This window comes from Podarcis melisellensis (genome assembly GCF_964234715.1).
Source record: "Podarcis melisellensis genome assembly, chromosome: 5".
In the NCBI taxonomy this organism is placed as follows: domain Eukaryota; kingdom Metazoa; phylum Chordata; class Lepidosauria; order Squamata; family Lacertidae; genus Podarcis; species Podarcis melisellensis.
The window spans coordinates 3,892,004-3,913,725 of record NC_138537.1 but is presented as its reverse complement, the minus strand read 5'-3'; the positions used below and the strand labels follow the sequence as shown (position 1 = coordinate 3,913,725).

The 21,722-nt window shown below is 46.0% G+C and overlaps 1 protein-coding gene across 1 annotated transcript in view; it reads right to left on the bottom strand.

The window, feature by feature from the left end:
* Positions 1-1,308: 1,308 nt before the first annotated feature.
* The window catches only part of LRCH3 (leucine rich repeats and calponin homology domain containing 3), a gene marked incomplete at its 5' end in the record, with an annotated part of 83,005 nt that continues 62,591 nt past the window's right edge, over positions 1,309-21,722 (bottom strand). The window contains 7 exons of the mRNA XM_081910923.1: positions 1,309-5,369; positions 9,407-9,484; positions 10,690-10,827; positions 12,416-12,534; positions 13,900-14,022; positions 15,601-15,649; positions 18,011-18,091. Of these exons, the coding sequence (XP_081767049.1) occupies positions 5,169-5,369; positions 9,407-9,484; positions 10,690-10,827; positions 12,416-12,534; positions 13,900-14,022; positions 15,601-15,649; positions 18,011-18,091 (789 nt within the window). The 3' untranslated portion in view covers positions 1,309-5,168. The remainder of the gene's footprint in view (positions 5,370-9,406; positions 9,485-10,689; positions 10,828-12,415; positions 12,535-13,899; positions 14,023-15,600; positions 15,650-18,010; positions 18,092-21,722) is intronic.

The window sequence follows — 21,722 nt, the reverse complement described above, 5'->3', positions numbered from 1 at the left end:
AACAGCTGCATGTGTGACACAGTGAACAACAAGCCAGCCAGACTCCAGGACAGGAACTTTATTTAATCAACATGTTAAAAAAGAAAGCAACCCACAATCAGCCCCACCCCCGTCCCCCGCAAACAAGACACACACATATATAAAAGGAGAATTATAAAGGTGAACATGAAGGGGAAGAGGAAGTCTTTTTTTCAGAAGTCGGATGGTATTAGACGTACACTTTATATGCAAAACCTGGTACAAAGAGTACAAGCCAGAGAAGCACTTTTCGTTTGCATAACATGTGAATGAGGAGAGATGGCAGGAATTTTTGAAAAATAACCCTTTCTCACACACTAATTAATACCTGTTTAAAGATGATGGCTAAACAAGCAAGGGAGACTGGAGGGGAGTCAATACAAGAGTTTGGAATGCTTTTCTTTACGCATTTCCGGCATGGCAACATCTCCCCACTCCCTTCAATCAACTCACAACTAAGAAAGTCAGTTTCACTGAGCAGCCCATTTATTTTCACAGGCACTCATTTCTTTTAAAATATTCCTAAAACTACCCCCAGTAGAAACAGCTTTAAAAAAATATACAAACTACAGTGTTCCAACACGCATTTATCCACGTAACTGAGGTGCTCTGTTTCCTTGACTAATTCAGGGTCGACTCCTTTACCCCCTATTCCTTGCTCGCCTGTGAAACTGCTATTTCTGAGCGGTCAAGAGGCAAGTTGTGGGACTCCTCTGAGAACACACTGCAGGTCTGCGGTCAAATACACACACAAACACACACACCCCAGAAGAGCAGGGGCATTAGTCTGTAGCAGCAGAAAGTGCATGAGCACCTTAGAGACTAACATTTACTGAGGTATCAGCTTTTGAAGGACACAACCTGCTTTATACCATATTTTTCGCCCTATAGGGCACACCTAGTTTTTGTTTTTTTTGGGGGGGGGGAATAAAGAAAAAAAATTATTTCCGCCCCCCCCCCAGGCGCGGGGCTGGGGAAGCCCAAGCTTCCCCCGACCCCAGAACAGGCTGCTATCTGCAAGCCTTGGGAGCCTGCGGGAACTCCCGCTGGTCTCCCCAGGCTTGCGGATATCTGCCCGAAGCCTGGGGCGCACTCCGCTGTGCTCCCCGGGTTTCGGGCTGCTGTCCGCAAGCCTTGGGAGCCCGGCGGGAAATCCCGCAGGCTCCCAAGGCTTACAGATAGCTTCCTGAAGCCTGGAGAGCGAGAGGGAAAGCCTGCATTCACCCCATAGGACGCACACACATTTCCCCTTCATTTTTGGAGGGGGAAAAGTGCATCCTATAGGACGAAAAATACGGGTAACTGTCAGGTGTAAAACTCAAGCCACTCTTGAGTCCCCCAGCCTGACAGGTGAGGCGTTAGCCCCAGGGCCCAGGTGACAGTTGCTAAGCAGATGCCGCCCAGTCTAGGAAGGGGCAAAAGGAAGGCATTGTGGGGGGAAATGGGCACCCAGGAAACTCTTAAAGGCGGTAGTGGAAGAGGCTTGATGGCTGTGCCACATAGGAGGCGACTGAGAGCAGAATTTGCGGGGAGGGACCCCAAACGCTCGTGACATTTAGAGCCTCTAGCTCTGTGATTATTGCACAAAACGTAAGAGCTCATTGTGGGGAAATGCTGTGATTCAGCTGGCTAAAGCTGAAACACCAGCATCCTGGCTGATCGACGGTCAAGGGCACCATTTTAAAAGGTATGGGAGCATCACCATCCCTCTTTAAAAAAGAAGATACAATGCTCTTCTGCAGCCTTCACCAAACTGCTACCCTTCAGCTGTGCTGGCTGCGACTGATGCGAGTTGTAATCCAAAACATCTGGAGGGCACCAGGTTGGCAAAGGCCGCATGGTGGCTTCAATGCAAAACTGTTCTGCGTGGGCTGGCCCACCCGTGAAAATCCTGACAACCCCTTTGGAATAGCAGGGAATAGCAGGGATTATCTCAGCAATCAGGTGGTTTGCAAAAACTGGACGCATGCACTCACTGCACGTGTTGCAACTCTTGCAGGAGCAAAGAATACATCTGCTTGAGAAACGTGTCTTTTTATTTTTTTTAAAAAGGTTGCTAGCCCTTATGGCTGTGAAGATATGCTTGATGTACATTTTGGGAAATGACTGCTGGAAATCTCTGAAGGTGGCCGAGTAAGATTTCAGTCAGCGAGACATCAGTGCCATGTACAAACCACTGCCTTTCCCCATGGCTGGCAAAACCAGAATAGATTACGCAAGCCTCTCCAATCCACACAATTTTATACAGGTTGCAGAATTCTGGGTGCAGAATTTTAATTCTTTTCATCGCAGAAGACAGAAGTCACCTAATGAACCCTGTCAGCCGAAGCCTGAGTCATGGGGTTCCTTCGCCTCCTCACTCCCCCCACCCGTCCCCTAAAATTGGCTTAAGGGGGGGTCTGGAGACTCCCAGAACATTGTGGAGGAGGGAGGAGGCATAGTTCCATCTGACAAGCTGATAGGCTTGCACAGGTGGAACACCTGTAACAGAACGACACTGAATCCCCCACACATTCCTGCTTTGGCACCTGCACTTTTAGTGGTCTATCAGCACACCTGGTGTGACTATGATAGCCTCCTCCACATACACAATGACATGCAGAAAGCTTGGGATTTCTGGCAAGCAGAGCAGGCAAACCAGGCACTCAGCCCCAACGCTACCTGAATCCAGCAAAATGCCACTATAAACATGGACTAAAGGGGATCAGAAAAAGGTAAAAAAACAAAAACAAAACCCAGACCTAACTCAGGTTAGCCTAAAGTGAGCAGAGGCCAGATATAATCATAGCTACACCTGCAGTATTGGACCAAACATTTTGAGACAAGGAGGATGAGTGCAAAAATAATACTCATTCATTCAAAGTGGAGAAAGGTCTTTCGGTAACACTGTCTTCTAGAAAGGCAGGAGTTCTGCTTGCTAGGAGCCTTCCCATTTAGGAATCAACAGTCATAAAGCACTTTGGCCAGTCATTAATTGACAGAAGAGGCCAATTCAAAAGCTATTCCAACGCATGCAACAAGGTTAGAGCATGATGTGTCTGTTCATGAGCCTAACTGCATGTGTTCAACTTTCATATTCTTATTTTCACATACGGAGAGCAACTTGCTGCTCTGACACTCATTCTAGGCCTAAGATGTCCCCCTACTTTGTATTTGGTTACAGCAGTACTTAAATGTGCACATTCTTAAAAACATAACTGAGTTTGTTCTTGCTTTGTGGAGCTTTTGGCTCCCAGCCAACCGGAGCAGGACAAATCCTAAAACGTGTGAACTGATGACTGCCAGGCTGAGGCAATTCCAATGGTACACCTCCGCAAGGCAGAAGGGCAAACGCTTGTGCTTTGAGATCCACGTTAAGAGCAAAGGTCTCCCTGAGAAAGGCAGGAGCAGAGTGCATGGATAGGCAAGAAAGACTGAAGCATCAACCCGGCTGGTACCTGAGCTACACAAAACAAGACGAGCCAAGAAGCCATTCTGTAAGGCTGGCTGAAGGTGGTGGAACGAAGCCTCGGTGCTCCATCCATGGAGAGAGGGAGCTGTTAAACTGGGAGGTGGGAGCAGGCAACTGTCTGGCAAAATCTTAGAAGCCAGACTGAGCAGGGCTTCCAGGGGCTAGAGTTTCAGTGGGTTAAATTACTTACTTTCTCCATCCCTGGTTTTATTACCCCACTAGACCCTTTCAAGGCTGAGCACCAGCTGAAATATTTGGACCCCAGCTTCACCAAACCACAAGAAGGACAAATGCCACCAGCCCCAAATGGGAAGTGTCCAGCTTGCTGAACACTGTTACACATTGTTCTGAGTATGTCTATAAACATGAAAGCACCTAATTAATCAATAACAGTGTGAACGGTATTTCAGATAAGGCGCTGCTCCTTAAAAGTGCTGTCACTATTTATTGGAAAGCTACAGGACTGGTATTAAAGCTGAGGATTTCAACAACTTGTTCATGTGCATTTGCTAGAAAGTCGAAGGCCTCTCACTCTTAAATTCTTTGTGACAGCAGAGATCAACTGAGAAATCCTAACGGTGAAATAAACAAGTCAATACATTTGTGACATTGGCACACATGTGTGCAAATATGAACGTGAGCCCAGAAGGAGGTGAGGAAACGCAAGGCAAAGGGTTGGATTTTCCCAGTGCTACACATCACCAGTAGCTGAAGAAAACACTAACAGCTGGTGCAGACAGGATTAAGGTAGCAGACTTGCTGGTACAGATATTTGCTCACACTAGCGGTTTGCTCAGACTGAGCAATGTAACAGCAAAGAGGAACTTGTGTAAATATTCTAAATAGAGTAGAGATCACTAGAAAAAAATGGCATGCTGTGGATTTTCTGGTCTAAGAAGACGAGAAGCCATTTTTCATGAGCCCCTCCTGCATCGTAGACCATCAGTGCAAACTGCTATTTGGGTGGATAATGCCACTGTAATAAAACCTGCATTGGCTGTAAAAACCTGCAATCTCCACATTCTGCTGTGCAACACAGCCTGCTCTGCAAATCTAGCGGTGCCTCAGAGACAGGAAGGAATATTGCCCATCTGCACTGCTTGAAAATAAGGCCTCCGATGCTTAGGCTTGAGGTTTCTGAGGAATCCTGAACAATCGCTACTTTTTGTTTTAAAAACGATGGTGATATTCCTAGCACTTGGAGAAAAAGGTGAAGATGCATTTCATTGTTTGTTTAATCCTTAAGAAACCAAAGGAGGTCAGGATGGAAAAATCTTATGGTGAGGGAGTGTCTCCCTTCAACACTGTATCCCGGTTTTTCAAGTGTTCCATGAGTTCCAAGAATCAAATGTCTATCACTGTCTCTGCCAACCCTCCCTCCCAGAGGAAGTGGGTGAACTTCCTGTTCTACAAAAATATCCACCGTTGTGCAATTAAAATAGATTTCTACAAAGTGTAACCCCCCTTCTGTTTTGCATAAAGTATTCCAGCCACACAAGGTAAGGGAGCTTTCACTTATCTAACAGCAAATTCTGCCTGACTAGGTCATTATCAGCAAGAGAGTTTTTCACATCACACAGAGCAGATTGCTGGTGGATCAGGAACAACGTACACATACAAAATTCTCGACTGAAACACAGACCGTTTACCAACCGCTTGGAAGAGCTGGAGTTAAGTCCATGGCACCCTTGAGCTTTAGCTAGAGGAAAAAGACCCAGCGATAGAACACACAGAGCATTAGCATCAGAGCACAGTAAAATGCCGCAAAGCCACACAGCTGGGTGGAAAGGGAGACAAGATTCGGTTCTTCTGAATCTGCCCCCAGAGAAAGAAGAGATTCTACTGTCCTTTTAATGCTGAGGTTTAGCTGGAGAATGTCAGAAGGGGAACAGAGTTTGTCCTGTCCAAAGTGTGAGCAGGAAGGGAAAACAGACAGAAAAAAATTAGCGTCAGTCATCAGTCATGCAAGAATCCATGAAGTAGACAAGAAAGCCCAGGGTCATCCATTTCTCACAAAAGGGTCCTTCAGTGTTCTTACCTCTATTCTTATATTGCTGTTCAGTTGGAAGAAAACAGCCATAAAACATACTGGCACAATCAGGCCTTCATTTTTCAGGAAGGGGTGTTATTTAAACTGGGAGTGTGGTGCATGGAAAACACCCCGAAAGTGCACCCATTTTTGGTTGGGAATGCAAAGTTGGTCTCTGAGTGTAGTATCCTGCATAGGTAAACCAGTGTACCATCATGCAACACGTTTCATTTTCATTTTTTAAAAAAAAAGTTTGCAATTTTTGGACTTTTCACTTTTCTCCCGGCAGAGGTGGTGGATGGTTGTGAGGGTGCAAAGCACATCAACCCCAAAATGTGTTTCTGTCGCACTGTGCCCACTAAACCACTTAGCTAAACATGGGCATGCGGGCACGGCAGAAGGGGAATGTGGCTCTATGCAAGATGCTACCTTTAGAGAACAGCTTTAAAAAGGGATCTTATCTGCCCTCTCAAAAGGTAAGTATTTCTACATAGGACCGTGCAAACACCTTTCTCTTTATTACTGCTACAACACAAACCCAACAGGAGGCACCACATGCCTGTCCCAGGTCCAACACTGTGTGTGTGTGTGTGTGTGTGTGTGTATGAGAGAGAGAGAGAGAGAGAGAGAGAGACAGACAGACAGACAGACAGACAGACAGACAGACACTAAGTGGTACTTGGTGCAGGCAAGATCTCTTATTGCCATCACTGCCTGACATGTTCCCCAACAGTGAAGAGTATGGACCAGATCCTGTTTTGCGTAAAGCTCTACATGTGCTTCAGAGTCCCTATAAACTATAAGAAGCAGCATTTTTTATTTTAAAAGATAAAGGATTCCCATTTCTCTAGGTGTAGGATCTTAGTTATGTCAAATTTGCACAGATTATGGGTAGGATTCACCTCATGAGGCCCGTCGTAGGAAATTGTGCACCGATACTTCCACTTGTGCAAAAAGGCATTTCCGCCCTGACACTGGCTCTGGGTGTTCAGGAAGAACCCCAGAAGAGCGTGCGGACAGAGGGGAAGGCGATGTGATCTTGTTCTACCTGGCAACCTGGAGTGCTTGTGCTGATGGAAAGATTGGAAGGGTGGAGTGCTGAATCCCACCCTATGTGTATTCTTGGTTATAAGAAATATACTTAATTAAGCTTCCTCAAAATTGTTGGGGGATATATTCTCAAAATAGCCAGACTTCAGTTTGAGCATCCTTTGTTATGCTGAGTTGGGCAAAGTGCTGGATAGGTCATTGGTGTCAACCCACAAACTCCCAGACATCAGAGCAATGGCGTAAGTGGCTGGTCTCTGGCTCCTGGGTGTCTCCGACCCATCTCCCCAACCCCTGTCCTCACTCCTACTCAATGGTCCTGGGTCCATCAAGCATGACTCTTGCTCTTCCTTGTGACGGCTAGCACCAACAATGCCATCGGGTCACCCACTGAGTCCCAGCAATATCCTTGGCTTGAACCTACTTGACACTTTCGGCTTCAACCTGGTCTACACAACCTTCTGCTTCTCTCCGGTCTGCACCAAGGCTGAACTGAAGCAGATTCCCCCAAGAACTTGAATGAAAAGGCAAGCAAAGAAAATGGCTTCTAGCCTCATCAGCTCAGCCACCACCATGACCCATCTTGAATTGTCAGATTGCAGAGAGTGCTGCTGAGCTCTTTCACTTGGCCTTTTGTTAACTCCAAGGGGCTGCCAACTCCAAGAGCTATTACTATGAAGATGAGAATGAAGGCGTTTCGGCTGGCAAAATGGGATATGGAAAAGATGCACAGAAGGCGGCAGCAGAAGACAACTCATTTATTCCTGCTATGTTCCAAACTCAAAACACATGGGACTGGCAAACTGCAACCTGAGAGTTGCTTGCAGATCCTGGCTAGTTCAAGCACAGCTCCTGCTTCCACTCTTCCTTGTCCTGCCCACAGGGAATGGTCAGGTGATGGCTAGCGTTACGTAGTGGAAGCCAGAGGGGCAACAACAGGAAGGAGGAGAAACAGAGTGCAAGCCAGCCAGGCAGGGGGACAAGGAAGGCTGGGGCTAGTGCTATGCACCTGGGCCTCTCTGAGGATAGCAGGTAAAGGGGATAGCAGTTAACACACGGGGTGGGAGGAGTTGAGAGGGGATTTCGGTGGGAGGTTTGTGCTGTAGGCTTTAAGTCCTTGGCTGGTAGTGGATTTTATATGCCGCTTAGGGAGTGTGAGACTTTGGCATCTCGATAATACACCTGCCAAATGCTAGTTATTCAAAACACACAGACAAGTAATGACACAGTCAATACTGTGGTGCCTCACAAGACGAAAATAATCCGTTCCGCGAGTCTCTTCGTCTGGCGGTTTTTTCGTCTTGCAAAGCAACCCTATTAGCGGATTAGCGCTATTAGCGGCTATTAAAGGCTTAGCGGCTAAAAGGCTATTAGCGGCTTAGAAAAAAGGGGGGGAGCGAAAAAAATCGCAAGACTCGCAAGACGTTTTCGTCTTGCGAAGCAAGCCCATAGGGAAATTCGTCTTGCGAAGCGCATCGAAAAACGGAAAACCCTTTCGTCTAGCGGGTTTTTCGTCTTGCGAGGCATTCGTCTTGCGGGGCACCACTGTACTGCTCTTCATGGTAAAGATCTAGGGATCTCTTGGCAAAGCATTGCCACCAGAAACAGTATTACAGCACTTAATGACAATGTTTCACATGCAATATAATGAAACCAAACGACTGAAAAGTATCTGTGCTAAAAACCTGCAGCACACACAGTCAAGCCTCGTTTTTGCACCAACTGGGCTGCTCTCTGAAGGATGGTGAGCAGAATCCAGAAGCAAAAGGAGCTGGCAATTGGACTAGGAAGTGCAGAATGTCTGCAGTGCTGCATTGGAGGAGACTCTGCCTAAAGTCAGCACCTGCAGCAATGGGGAAGATGAAGTGTCAAGTCCAAAAATTGTTATCGCAGTGTCCGGATTAGGATGTCAGCTGCTGAATATAGGAATATACTACCATCAGAGACCAGGTCAAATGTCACAGGATCTAGCTGCAAACATATCACTTTAAATTAAGTGAAATACAGTCAGCTAGTCCTTCCACTTCTTCTCAAATACCATACATCACAGTAGGTCAATCTTGGGATTATGGTTTTCATTGGAGTGACCCCAAAGTTTCTCTCCAGACCAAAAAAACTCCCCAAACTACACAGTGCAGAAAAATTCTGCATGTAGTAGCATCAAGTATGATATTCTGGAGCACTCCTGCGCTCTCTGGCATACCAACATCCAACTCCTTGGGCAAATATATCTGAGGGCGTGGGAATGATTCAGAACACAGAACCCCATTTGAATAGCCAATGGTACAAATCTTTCATACAGCTGAATTTTCATCCTGTGTACAGTCTCCGAGAACAAGTACCAGAAGGTATAAAATAGGTAGACTAATGAGATTAGTGACAAGACTTCTCAGACCTGTAAGATACAATTATATTTATGGTACCCAGAGTTCTGTTTGCCTCTGCCGTCCTTCTTCATAAACAGAAGCCAACAGCAGAAATAAACCTGATGTCTAGCGCAAGACCTCACGTCTTACTCAATGCACTGAGCAAGACTGGGCAAGTCCTGATTAGGTACTCAGATGAACTGGAATAAACAGGAGTATGATTTCACTTCCTGACTTGCTACGTTTTCATTAACACACTTTCCACTGATCCTATTCTGAATGCAAGTCTGCATATAGGCATTATTGAAGGACAAAGGGTGCTGATTACTGGAGTGGCTTGATCGGCTGCAGTATGGCAGGTTACATCTCTAGGCATTTATTTCCACTGTGGCCCCCAACCCCGTGCAGGAACTGGTGCTATGAAATGTTGGGCTCTCAATAATATAAAATGAGTACATGCAGTGCAAAATAAAGACAGAAGGTTTTCTCTTTTACCTGAGGCACGCCAATCTTTCGGCAAGCTTCCAGGAAATTTTCCACATTCCGTCTACACTTGGCCATGGTTAACTTAGGCTGCGGAAGAAAGGAGGACCATGTCATTCTTAACTCAGATGAACCAGAATGCTTAAATATATTTTTGTGCTAGGAGTCAATGGTGTGGGTGGGACCCTAGAAATTTCACTTAGGAAGAAAAATAGTACAAATGACAGCATGGCTGTACCCACATATACTTCTCTGCCAGCCGTCCCTTAACCAAGCCTTCACGGTAGTGGCACCTGCCCTGTGGAACGCCCTCCCATCAGATGTCAAGGAAATAAGAAACTATCTGACTTTTAGAAGACATCTGAAGGCAGCCCTGTTTAGGGAAGTTTTTAATGTTTGATGTTTTATTGTATTTTTCATATTTTGTTGGAAGCTGCCCAGAGTGGCTGGAGAAACCCAGCCAGATGGGTGGGGGTATTATTATTATTATTATTATTACTACTACTACTACTGTCTCTAGGTGTGCACCTCTTGCTCACTGAGGTCCAAACTCCTCTCTTACTCTCACCCCACTATCCTGGTCAGCCAGAAATTAAGTTAAAGCAGCTGCCTATACAGCCAGACAAATTAGTGAAGGTCTGGATTTGCATGGAATATTTACATGCCAAAAGCAGCTGATTTGGGGGTTCTTACAATGCAAAACTGCAGTGTTTGCCACAGTAGCCATAGGTGCTTGTAGCTCTTGTTGAATATTATTGACACAGAGATCCAGGGTTGTTTGTAGCAACATTAAAGAGAAATTTGAAGAAACTAGTATCTCTGTAGACTGAGATCTTTGGGGCTGGGATGGGGCATGTTTCCTTATCAGAAGTCAGGCTGACCTCTTTGAGGTGCAGGGTCTTCCCTGCAGCAGACAACCTCTCTCCAGAATATGCTGGGAATTTTGTGCAGCTAATTTCCTTCTGGCTCCTATATATTTGTGGGAGGGGGTAAATTGATTTGTTTTTATTTTATTTTGTATTCTCATTTTGCATTTTTCTGTTGTGAACCACCCTGGGGATCTTCAGATGAAGGGTGGTATACAAAGTTAACAAAAATTTAAATAAATCAAGAATAATAATTTTATCACCACTGCTCTGCTGTTCTGCTTTTGTCATTTTACACTATTGCTTATCTTTAGCAGTCATCTGCTGTTTCATTGCTTGAGGGCCTTTCAAGTCAGAAGACGGAATCAAATTTGAAAAACAGGTACAGATTCTATCAAGCAGCCACAGCGCTCTTAACGGGGCACTTACAACAGCTGGCGACGGGACGTGGATACTAGGAACAGAACGAGGCCGCACATGATTGGCTAAATGGCAAAGCACCACGCCATCAGTCAGCGCTGCTCCAAGATCGCTGGGCAAAGACACTTTCAACCGTGATTCAATTTTCTGGAAAAAAGAGGGGAAAGAGGAGGGAAACTTTCAAGTTCATTGCCGCCGCCACAATATATGCTACCCAGAGACAAGCTTTAAGCAGGTTGCAAGAAATCTGTAAAGTACACCCTACAGACAACATTAGATGAAGATATGGCTGTGTTCGGATTATCTCAGCAAAATAACCAGCAAATCTCATGCTCTGCAAGCAGCCACTTTGCTCCTTACTCTGCATGAGCAAGCAAACTATAGTTTCCGTTACATTAGAACTGGGAAACTGTGGTTAACAACTTCGGAACAAGCCAGGATAAGAAGCCATAGTTTGAAGTTGGTTTCACATTCTGGCTTCCTCCCAAGTTACGAGCCACAGTTTCCCAGTTCTAATGTAACGGACAACCATAGTTAACTGAAGACTCCCTGGCTTTTCTGCAAAACCGCTGCATACAGCAGTGCCATGGCTCATTCATACCACAGCTTATTAAGCCAAGATGCAATTGTCCAAATCCAGCCAAGGGCAACATTCTGTACTCCCAAATGTTTTCCTCCTGCAATTAAACTAAGTTATCTGGGAACCTGATTTGCAACAAATCAGAAAGAGGTGTGCTGAGAAACTGGGAATGGTTCTGCAGGAGTAGACATTTATAAATCCTTCTCACATTACTTTTTAGTCATGAGACTAATTGCAAGAACACTCTTGTGTACAAACACCACAAACAACACAGGATGCAGCCCACAGTGCAGTAATGGCATGCAGCAGATCTGCCAAATAAACAAGTTGTGACATGCAAGATTTTTTAAAATCCAGAATGCCACGGACATCTCTAGCATTCCTTAAGGATTCCATGCTGGCTAGAGCTCATGGGAGTTAAAGTCCAACAATATCTGGTGGTCATTTGGTTGGCTACTCCTGGAATAGAATCATAGAAACATAGAATCATAGAGTTGGAAGAGACCACAAGGGCCATCAAGTCCAGCCCCCTGCCAAGCAGGAAACACCATCAGAGCACTCCTGACATATGGTTATCAAGCCTCTGCTTAAAGACCTCCAAAGAAGGAGACTCCACCACACTCCTTGACAGCAAATTCCACTGTCGAACAGCTCTTACTGTCAGGAAGTTCTTCCTAATGTTTAGGTGGAATCTTCTTTCTTGTAGTTTGGATCCATTGCTCCATGTCTGCTTCTCTGGAGCAGCAGAAAACAACCTTTCTCCCTCCTCTATGCAACATCCTTTTATATATTTGAACATGGCTATCATATGACCCCTTAACCTCCTCTTCTCCAGGCTAAACATGCCCAGCTCCCTTAGCCGTTCCTCATAAGGCATCGTTTCCAGGCCTTTGACCATTTTGGTTGCCCTCCAGTGGACATGCTCCAGTTTGTCAGTGTCCTTCTTGAACTGTGGTGCCCAGAACTGGACACAGTACTCCAGGTGAGGTCTGACCAGAGCAGAATACAGTGGCACTATTACTTCCCTTGATCTAGATGCTATACTCCTATTGATGCAGTTTTGCCTTGAACTTCTTTAGCAAGCCCATAGATTTGCCTTGAACTTCTTTAGCAAGCCCATCTTTCCAAAGCAATGGAGAAAACTTTGCTACGTACTTTCCGCAGTTGCTCTATCAGCTCAACCTCTTCTTCCTGCAGCTTGGAACTGTGGTTTTCACTATGGTCTTCAGGGCTATTAGCAGGTGTCGATGCAGAAGGAGACAGTGACGAAGCGGCTAGAAAAGACAAGAAAAGAATAAAGGACCACATGGAGTGTGTGGGAGCCATCCTTCAGCCACATAAGCCCCACTGCCCCCTCCACTTTGCATTCCCAAGAGGGAAAGCCCAATCACAGGTTAATCGCTTCATCTGCTGCTTGTTAGAGCACACGCTTCAGCCTAGTTAATGAAGCAACTGCTCTGTGCAACACAACTTGGCTCCAATGTAGGGGAAGATCCACTGGTCAGTGATAGAGCACATGCTCTAAATGGAAAAGGTCCTAAGTTCAATCCCTTGTCCTGCAATCAGAACCAGTGAAGGTGGTGAAGGTCCTGTGTGAGTGCCTGGAGGCGGTTGGAGGATGGATGGCGGCTAACAGATTGAGGTTGAATCCTGACAAGACAGAAGTACTGTTTTGGGGGGACAGGGGGTGGGCGGGTTGGGGGACTCCCTGGTCCTGAATGGGGTAACTGTGCCCCTGAAGGACCAGGTGCGCAGCCTGGGAGTCATTTTGGACTCACAGCTGTCCGTGGAGACGCAGGTTAATTCTGTGTCCAGGGCGGCTGTCTACCAGCTCCATCTGGTACGCAAGATGAGACCCTACCTGCCTGCGGACTGTCTCGCCAGAGTGGTGCATGCTCTAGTTATCTTCCGCTTGGACTGCTGAAATGCGCTCTACGTGGGGCTACCTTTGAAGGTGACCCGGAAACTGCAATTAATCCAGAATGCGGCAGCTAGACTGGTGACTGGGAGTGGCCACCGGGACCTCATACCACCGGTCCTGAGAGATCTACATTGGCTCCCAGTACATTTCTGAGCACAATTCAAAGTGTTGGTGCTGACCTTTAAAGCCCTAAATAGCCTCGGTCCTGTATACCTGAAGGAGCGTCTCCACCCCCATCGTTCAGCCCAGACACTGAGTTCCAGCACCAAGGGCTTTCTGGCGGTTCCCTCATTGCGAGAAGTGAGGTTACAGGGAACCAGACAGAGGGCCTTCTTGGTAGTGGCGCCTGCCCTGTGGAACGCCCTCCCTTCAGATGTCAAGGCAATAAACAACTATTTACTTTTAAAAGACAACTGAAGGTGGCCCGGTTTAGGGAAGTTTTTAATATTTAATGCTGTATTGTTTTTAACACTTGATTGGAAGCCGCCCAGAGTAGCTGGGGAAACTCAGCCAGATGGGCGGCGTATAAATAATAAATTATTACTATTATGAGGATGATTCTGGGCTGAAACCCAGGAGAGCTGCTATGGGTTAGGGTAGGCAATACTGAGCTAGATGGACCAATGGTCTGACTTGGTTTAAGCCAGCTTCCGATGCTCCAAGGGGCTAACGGAGACCACCAAGCCACACTCTCACAGGTCCAATTTGTGTAGCCTACCTTTGCTCACTTCATCCCTGGCAACATTTCGAAAAAGGAAGCTCTCAGGACGCTGGGGAGGATTTCTGTAGGAAGGAGGAGCAGCAGCAACAGCTGGACCAGGATATGGAGCAGACAGGTGAACTGAATGTGGACAGGCAAAAACATGCTGTCAGCTCAGCAGAACAATAATTGGAAGGACACGTTTTTAAACTCATAGAATCATAGAGTTGGAAGAGACCACAAGGGCCATCGAGTCGAACCCCCTGCCAAGCAGGAAACACCATCAGAGCACTCCTGACATATGGTTGTCAAGCCTCTGCTTAAAGACCTCCAAAGAAGGAGACTCCACCACACTCCTTGGCAGCAAATTCCACTGTCCAACAGCTCTTACTGTCAGGAAGTTCTTCCTAATGTTTAGGTGGAATCTTCTTTCTTGTAGTTTGGATCCATTGCTCCGTGTCCGCTTCTCTGGAGCAGCAGAAAACAACCTTTCTCCCTCCTCTATGTGACATCCTTTTATATATTTGAACATGGCTATCATATCACCCCTTAACCTCCTCTTCTCCAGGCTAAACATGCCCAGCTCCCTTAGCCGTTCCTCATAAGGCATCGTTTCCAGGCCTTTGACCATTTTGGTTGCCCTCCTCTGGACACGTTCCAGTTTGTCAGTGTCCTTCTTGAACTGTGGTGCCCAGAACTGGACACAGTACTCCAGGTGAGGTCTGACCAGAGCAGAATACAGTGGCACTATTACTTCCCTTGATCAAACTGACAAACTTATCGCTGAGTGTTATAAAGACGTGAGGGGAAGACCAGCCCATTCTAGATGTCTACGAACATTCCTCAGTACCTTCTGGAAAAAAGTCTTCTCTATTTTATTACAGTTTCACAACCTGAGGAACGTCCAAAGGAGCCTCAGTCCAGAAAAACAAACCCAATGCAATGAAGCTCCCAGCCCTCCCAAAGTGATTGGAGCTCAGGCTACAATAGCCCTGCATTTATGAACCCATACAAAATGGTTTTCTCCCAGTACAATGGATTTTCACAGCTGAAACACAATAGCCTGTTTATCTCCATTTGTGGTCATAATTTGGTTTGGCCCAACATCACAGGCAAGATGTATCAGTGGGAGAAAGGCTCGTGTGCCATTACTTAACCATGGCAATTGATTATGGAGTTTTCTGGACCTCATTTGGAGACAAACTTTTTTATTGCCTTACTTTATTAGTGTGGAAGTGAGCTGTATCTCTCTGATGAGTCAAAGAATTGAGAGAGAGCTAGTGTAGCATGGAGGTGAAAGAAATGAGCTATGAATCAGGAAGGTACAGGGTCAAGTTTTGCTTCTGCCATAAACTCACTAGGCGGCTGTGGGGAAAGCACTGCTATCTCGGCACCCACCGACCCCCCAATCTAGGAAAGGAGAAGAACAGTGCTGGCCAATCCTACAAATCAAGGGTCATTACAATGTGTGTGAAGTCCTCCGAACACTCAAAAGTATGACAATTAGTGCACCTATAAAAATACTTGGTGGAAAAGATTGCTTAAGGCACTTCTGTACCCACAACTGGCTTGCAGTGTTGGCACAACCCTTGGTTGTGGTGCTACACTGGTCCACAGGTTATGGCCAAGACCCCTGTCAGCTTAGCTTGCACGCTGATAACCTTTTCAGCATCTCAGTGATACATCTGTTTCCCCCTTTGCTTTCTCCCCCAAGTTTACCTGTTTGAGCTGTGGGTGAATTTGGCGAGATGGTGGATCTGTCATCACTCTGTGGATAAAGGAGAAAGATGAAGCAGTAGAACGCAGCAGAAACAAGCTTTATACACATCTAGGATATCATTCCAGGGGTAGGAAGATGGAGCATAAGATGGGGGAGGGAGTTACATGCCATAAAAAGGATCTCTTAGAAAATTAGCATAACACTTCTGGGACTATAATAATGGAGAATAGTACAGCCAGGATTGAATGTATTTGGGATAAGAGCCACAAAAAAAGAAGGCTGCCACTAAGCTAGCCAATGGGGGGAGGGGGAGGAGATAATACTGATTATATGTAAAGAAAAGATCTTTAATCAAAGGCTAATTAGTACAAAGTGAATATTCAACTGCATAAGTATCTCCGGTTCTTAGACATATTTTGCCATTCCTGTGAGGACTCTTTATTATCACTGATTACAATTTCCAGCATGTATGTACAAGATAATCAGACTAATCAAGCAAAGTGGACTTGTTAAGGAATGCAGGCACAAAAGGGTGACTTTTCAGTTCACGTTAAGGAGACAGCATTTTATACAACAAGGAAGCACCACACAGCAAGTGTACCGGCCCATCTACCAATATTCCTCTATTCCTCTATGTTCTGCTATTGGAGGGAGGCACAGTGGGCTCCAAACTCGGAACCAGGTTTTAGAAGAGTTGCATGGGTGGAAGCGAGTGACCCACAATCACCATCTCGTGTGAAGTGTCACCAAGAAGAAGCAAGTTACAGAGAACAGCCCACAAGCCTATTTGAAGGTCTCACTCTGGTACCTGAAGGATGTCTGCCACTGATTCGGCTTGTGCTCTGCCACCTAGGCTCCCACCAAGAGGAGAAACCAGCAAGAGCAGCAATAAGAATTTAACAACAGCAGGCCAGAGAAAGTCAAATGATATCCCTGACCTCTCCAATGGCTTCTAGGTCAGGCCTGCTTGTTTGGGTGAACGGAAGACAGGCTGCCTTTCACCTATGTCTCTGCCCTTTCTCCAGCTTGACAGATAACCAGATCTTCTATAATAATAGAGTATGTTGTTGTTTTTTGTAACTTTTGTCAGAAATGATTCTAATGAAATATTAAGCAAGCACAGGACCTGATCATTTTCACAATGAAAAATCATAATGGCCTCTGCAAAAAAGAAGTCGGCAAAGCACCAAAAACATCAGACGAAAAGTGACAGACAGTGATGGGTGTGCATATGCAGTTTATTTTAGTGGCCAGAAAGTACAGCCTTTATCTGCTGCTCAAGATTTTGCAAACAAGAAAAGTTTTACAGGATAGTTATCAGCTTCTACTGCAGACAGGTTAGACATCATATCATGTCAGAATAAAACTGCTTTTCTTTGACAACTCGTTTACTTGGCAATCCTCTTCTGGCTCATTCATATGGCAAACCAGAAAATTGCCCCAGGAGTGGTTCTTGGTGGTACAGATGGGATTTAATATGCAGAAACCAAAATTCTGTGGTCTTTGCAATGACTTAGGGCAACCAAAATGTTTCAGAGGCTGGAGCGTCTTCCTTATGAGGAAAAGCTAAAACATGTGTGGGTTTTTTAGTTAAGAGGGGGGAAAGACAAATAAGGGGAAATATGACGGGAGGTTGCATGCAATTATGGAGAAAGTGGAAAGAGCTCCCCCCCCCCCCTTTTCAGAATACTTGAACTCAAGAGTCACCCAGTGATGGGTGGCAGATTTGAGACAGACTGGAGAAAGAGCCTCCTCACACTACAGAGAGTTATCACATGGAATTTGCTGTCGCCAGATGTGATGATGGCCCCCTATTTAGACAGCCTTGAAATGGGACTAAACACATTCATGGAGGAGGGTCTGTGATAGCTAAACTGACCCTTCATATTTCTGAACTGCGGAGGGAAGAACAGCAGCAGAGGTCTTTCTTTTGTGTCCTCTTGCTTTGGGCCTCACAGAAGAAACTGGCTGCCAACTGTTGGGGAAGCTCAGTTGGTAGAGCATGAGACTTTTAATCTCAGGGTCGTGGGTTTGAGCCCCACCGTGGGTGAAAAATTCCTGCATCGAAGGGGGTTGGACTACATGACCCGTGTGGTCCCTTCCAACTTTGTGATTAGATGGACCTTCTCAGTCTGATCCAGCAAGGCTGATCTTACATTTTTGGTTTATTGTATTTTGGGTGACCTCCCCCAGCTTAACTCGTCCAGACATGGTGCCCATGGACCACCAACTCTCTGCAGAGTCATCCACTAAGCAAGGGTGGTTCTTGGCTCCATTAGATGGACATGAAAACTCTCCCTCTCTCTCATGACAGGACAGGCCAAGAGTAGGGATCAACGCTGCCCTCAGTATCAGGTACGCAGGAAACGTAAATCCAGCCAAGACAGTCACACGCTGCATGCTCTTCACCTGGTTGAGTGTCCCCGGCCTCCTTTTAATGGTGTTGGTATTACTGTCAATCTCAAACACTAAGATAGGCTCAAAACCATTCTGTCAGGGAGGGCAGAGAAGAGAGAAGGGGGAGAAGAAAGGGAGGAAGACAGAAAATCACCTGAAGAAGGCAGAAGGTGCATAGCAGAAGAATCCAACAGACTACCCTGGACAACAGTCTCAGAACGGCCTATCAACATATGGAGCTGCCTTACTCAGAGTGAGGGCGCTGATCCATCTAAGTCCAGCAACGGCTGTCCTTACTGGCAGCAGCCCTCCAAAGTCCCAAGCGGAGGTCTCTTTCAGGCCCGCTAACTACAACCCCTCAAAATAGAGATAATCAAGGACTGAACATGGAACCACCTTGCAAGGCATGTGCTGTACCTCTGAGCTATGGTTCTTTACCTGAACCTAACGCTACAGTCTTTCTTGAAGCAATTCCTGTTAAATTTCCCCACCAAGTTTGTTCTTAAGTGACAACCGGCAAAATATGCACTCTCTTAGCAGTGTGTGTCAAGATGTTGCTCACTGTAGAGTTCAAGGTGGTAGCCCTGCCACTGCTGAGGTTGTGGTTATCACTGTACTGCAGGGGTTGGAAAAATTTCCTCCTATTATCAGCAACCATACTGCATGTTGTGGTGATGTTACCACCTTTGGGGGTGCAGGGAACATTGGCAAAGGGCAGCCCCCGTACAGTGAACTCTCCTGGGCTTAGCCACTGACTTATTTCCCCCTTGCTAGCTCTTACCGAACAAGCAGTGTTTATGGGGATTGCGTGAAGATTTGGTCCTCAAGGCTCAATTAGTAAACCCTTGGGAATGTAACAAACTAGGAACAACAGCATCATGTAAAATAACTCATTATAGTAAAATAAAATAAAATAAAATGCTGTCCACGAGAGTAAAGGATGCCAGAAATTATGCACAACAAAAACGAACCACACTTGTTTGTATTCCAAGGCCACCCAGGGCTGCATTGGGTTGTATCTGACACTTGCATGCAAAATTAGAATTCTCTCATGCCAAGGAGTTTGAAGTAGAAGATGAAAGAGGACAAGCAAACATAGGGACCAGAAGTGCAGAGAAACACAGGAGAAAGGTAACAGATAATAATAATTTGTTTATACCCTGCCCACCTGGCTAGGTTTCCCCAGCCACTCTGCTTACTGCAGACAAAGCAGCCGTGTGAGAAGGTACACGGCGGTTGGTTGCTACGGTGAGCTTTAAAGGCAACTGGCACAGTGCCAATCCCAGAAGATGGTCCAGCAACAAGTGTCACTGCACAGATTTTATATCCTTAGTGAATTTTTCAATCATGATGGGTTATTTAGGAAAAACCTCTTTCTCCAAATCCATGAAAGCCTTCCTTTTCTGTGGGGCCCATGATTTGACAAAGATTTCTTCCATCATTCCCCCACCCCACCTGAAATGAAGCCTAAGTATGTATAACTGGTGAAATTTAGAGTACTAGATACCCGGGTCCTGTCGTTTGTTATTGTGTAAAGTGTCATGCATGCTTGGCCCAGGGGCAGCCAACGCGGTGCTCTCCAGATGCTACGGGACTAGAACTCATCATCGCTGGCCACAGACGATGCCGCCTGGGCCTGATGGGAGTTCAGGTCCACATTCTGGAGGGCACCATATTGGTTATCATGTTGCAACAATACATTGGAAAATGGGTGATATTCTGCAAAAGCCACTTCTCAGCAGAACCATCTACTATCAGCTGTCCTATGAGAAGGATTCTGGAAGAGAGAGGGAGACAGGGAGGTGAGGACCACCTCAGAGCCTGCTCTAGTTGGGCTGTCACTCACTCACTATTGTCATTTCATCACCAAGTCCTGAATTATTATTGTTATGTATGTTGATACTGTTCACTGTAGTTTTAAAAATGTATTTCAGTTTCCCCTAAGACAAATATGAGGGATTTACATCCTGAAAGTTAGGATAGCAGTAACAGTAAATAAATACAAAGAGAAGTTAACGCTGGCTATATGTTATGATTTCAAGTATCGTTAAACTTATTTCCAAAGCCGTCCAGTGACTTTGAGGGGGTGGAGCTCATGAATTGAAGCCTTCATCAACACAGCAAATATTATTACTACTGAGTAATGCATAGCTGAGTAATTACTACCGAGCTTGGATAGCTCAGCTGGTTAGAGCGTGGTGCTGATAATGCCAAGGCTGCAAGTTCGATCCCTGTTTGGGACAGCTGCATATTCCTGCATCACAGGGAGTTGGACTAAATGATTCTCAGGGTCCCTTCCAACTCTACAGTTCTGTGATTCTATGTTGTTTCCCAGATGCCCTTTTCAAGAGACTCAAGGTGATGTACAAATCATATAAAATATGAGAAATCTAATCAGGGGAATAAGCAGCCTACAGTGGTGCCTCGCAAGACGAAATTAATCTGTTCCGTGAGGCTCTTCGTATAGCGGTTTTTTCATCTTGCGAAGCAAGCCCATTGACAGCTTAGCGGATTAGCGCTATTAGCGGTTTAGCGGCTTTTAGCGGCTTAGCGGATCAGCTGATAAGCGGCTTAGCTGCTTAGAAAAAGGGGGGAGGGGGGAAAACCCCGCAGGAACTCGCAAGACATTTTCGTCTTGCGAAGCAAGCCCATAGGGAAATTCGTTTTGCGAAGCGCCTCCAAAACGGAAAACCCTTTCGTCTAGCGGGTTTTCCGTCTTGCGAGGCGTTCGTCTTGCGGGGCACCACTGTACTTGTTCCTCTGAAAGCGAGTTGTGTTCACCTCCTGCACCTTGTTTGCGGGAGGCTCCTAAACTGTCAGCTTACACTGAGATGGAAGGGCCTTGGCAGCGCTGCGTCGTACCCGCCCTAGCCATGCCTGCACACAGCCGTGCCCGATGGGCTCTGGAGCCAGCCCAGAGCCCGACTGCAGTGCCCCTCCCAAACCTACCTCCATTGCTCTCGCCTTCAACACATGCATTTGAAGGGAAAACATGCAAACTGTTAGTGTTGAGTACACACTGGTGGTGGTAACACCCTGTTTTCCAGAAACTGGGGGTGGCGAGCACTTAATCACACCTGGAAGCATACAGTGGGGGAGGAGGAGGCTGCAAGTCCACTTTTGTGCAAGCAACAAAAGTGTAAAAGGGCGAGGGGCACGGGTAATTTCATACTGCCTGTTTGTCAGACCTATTTCCATGAATTTTCCCTAAACTAGAGTTAACATCATTGTTCAGAGAAAGAAAAAAAAGCAGTCTTGGCTGAACAGGCACTATGATGTAATAAGGGAAGTGCTGAACAAAAGGCCTTCGTTAGAATTCTACACAATATTCTATTATGTTGTGGGAGTAGCTGACGCCATGTAAGCAAGTGCAATTCAAGAGAGTCAGAAATAGATGCATAAACCATATGATGGAAATGGCTGGAATTGGCCAAATCCCCTTCATCGCAGCAGTGATTTGTCAAAAAGAATTAAAATCGGATGGTGCCCTAAATCGACAAACAGGGAAGTATGCATGCCTGAGATAACAAGCTCACTCCAAGTCCTGGGACAGGGCAAGAACGAAATCTAGACCAAGCAAGTCAATTACCCATCCACATCAATCCCACTTTCCGGGCGTTTATGGAAATTAGAACGAGAGGGACAGAAACAGTTTACATCCACAACTATAAGAATGCCTGGAAACAGGGACACAAAACAACTTGTGTGCCACGTTTGCTACCAA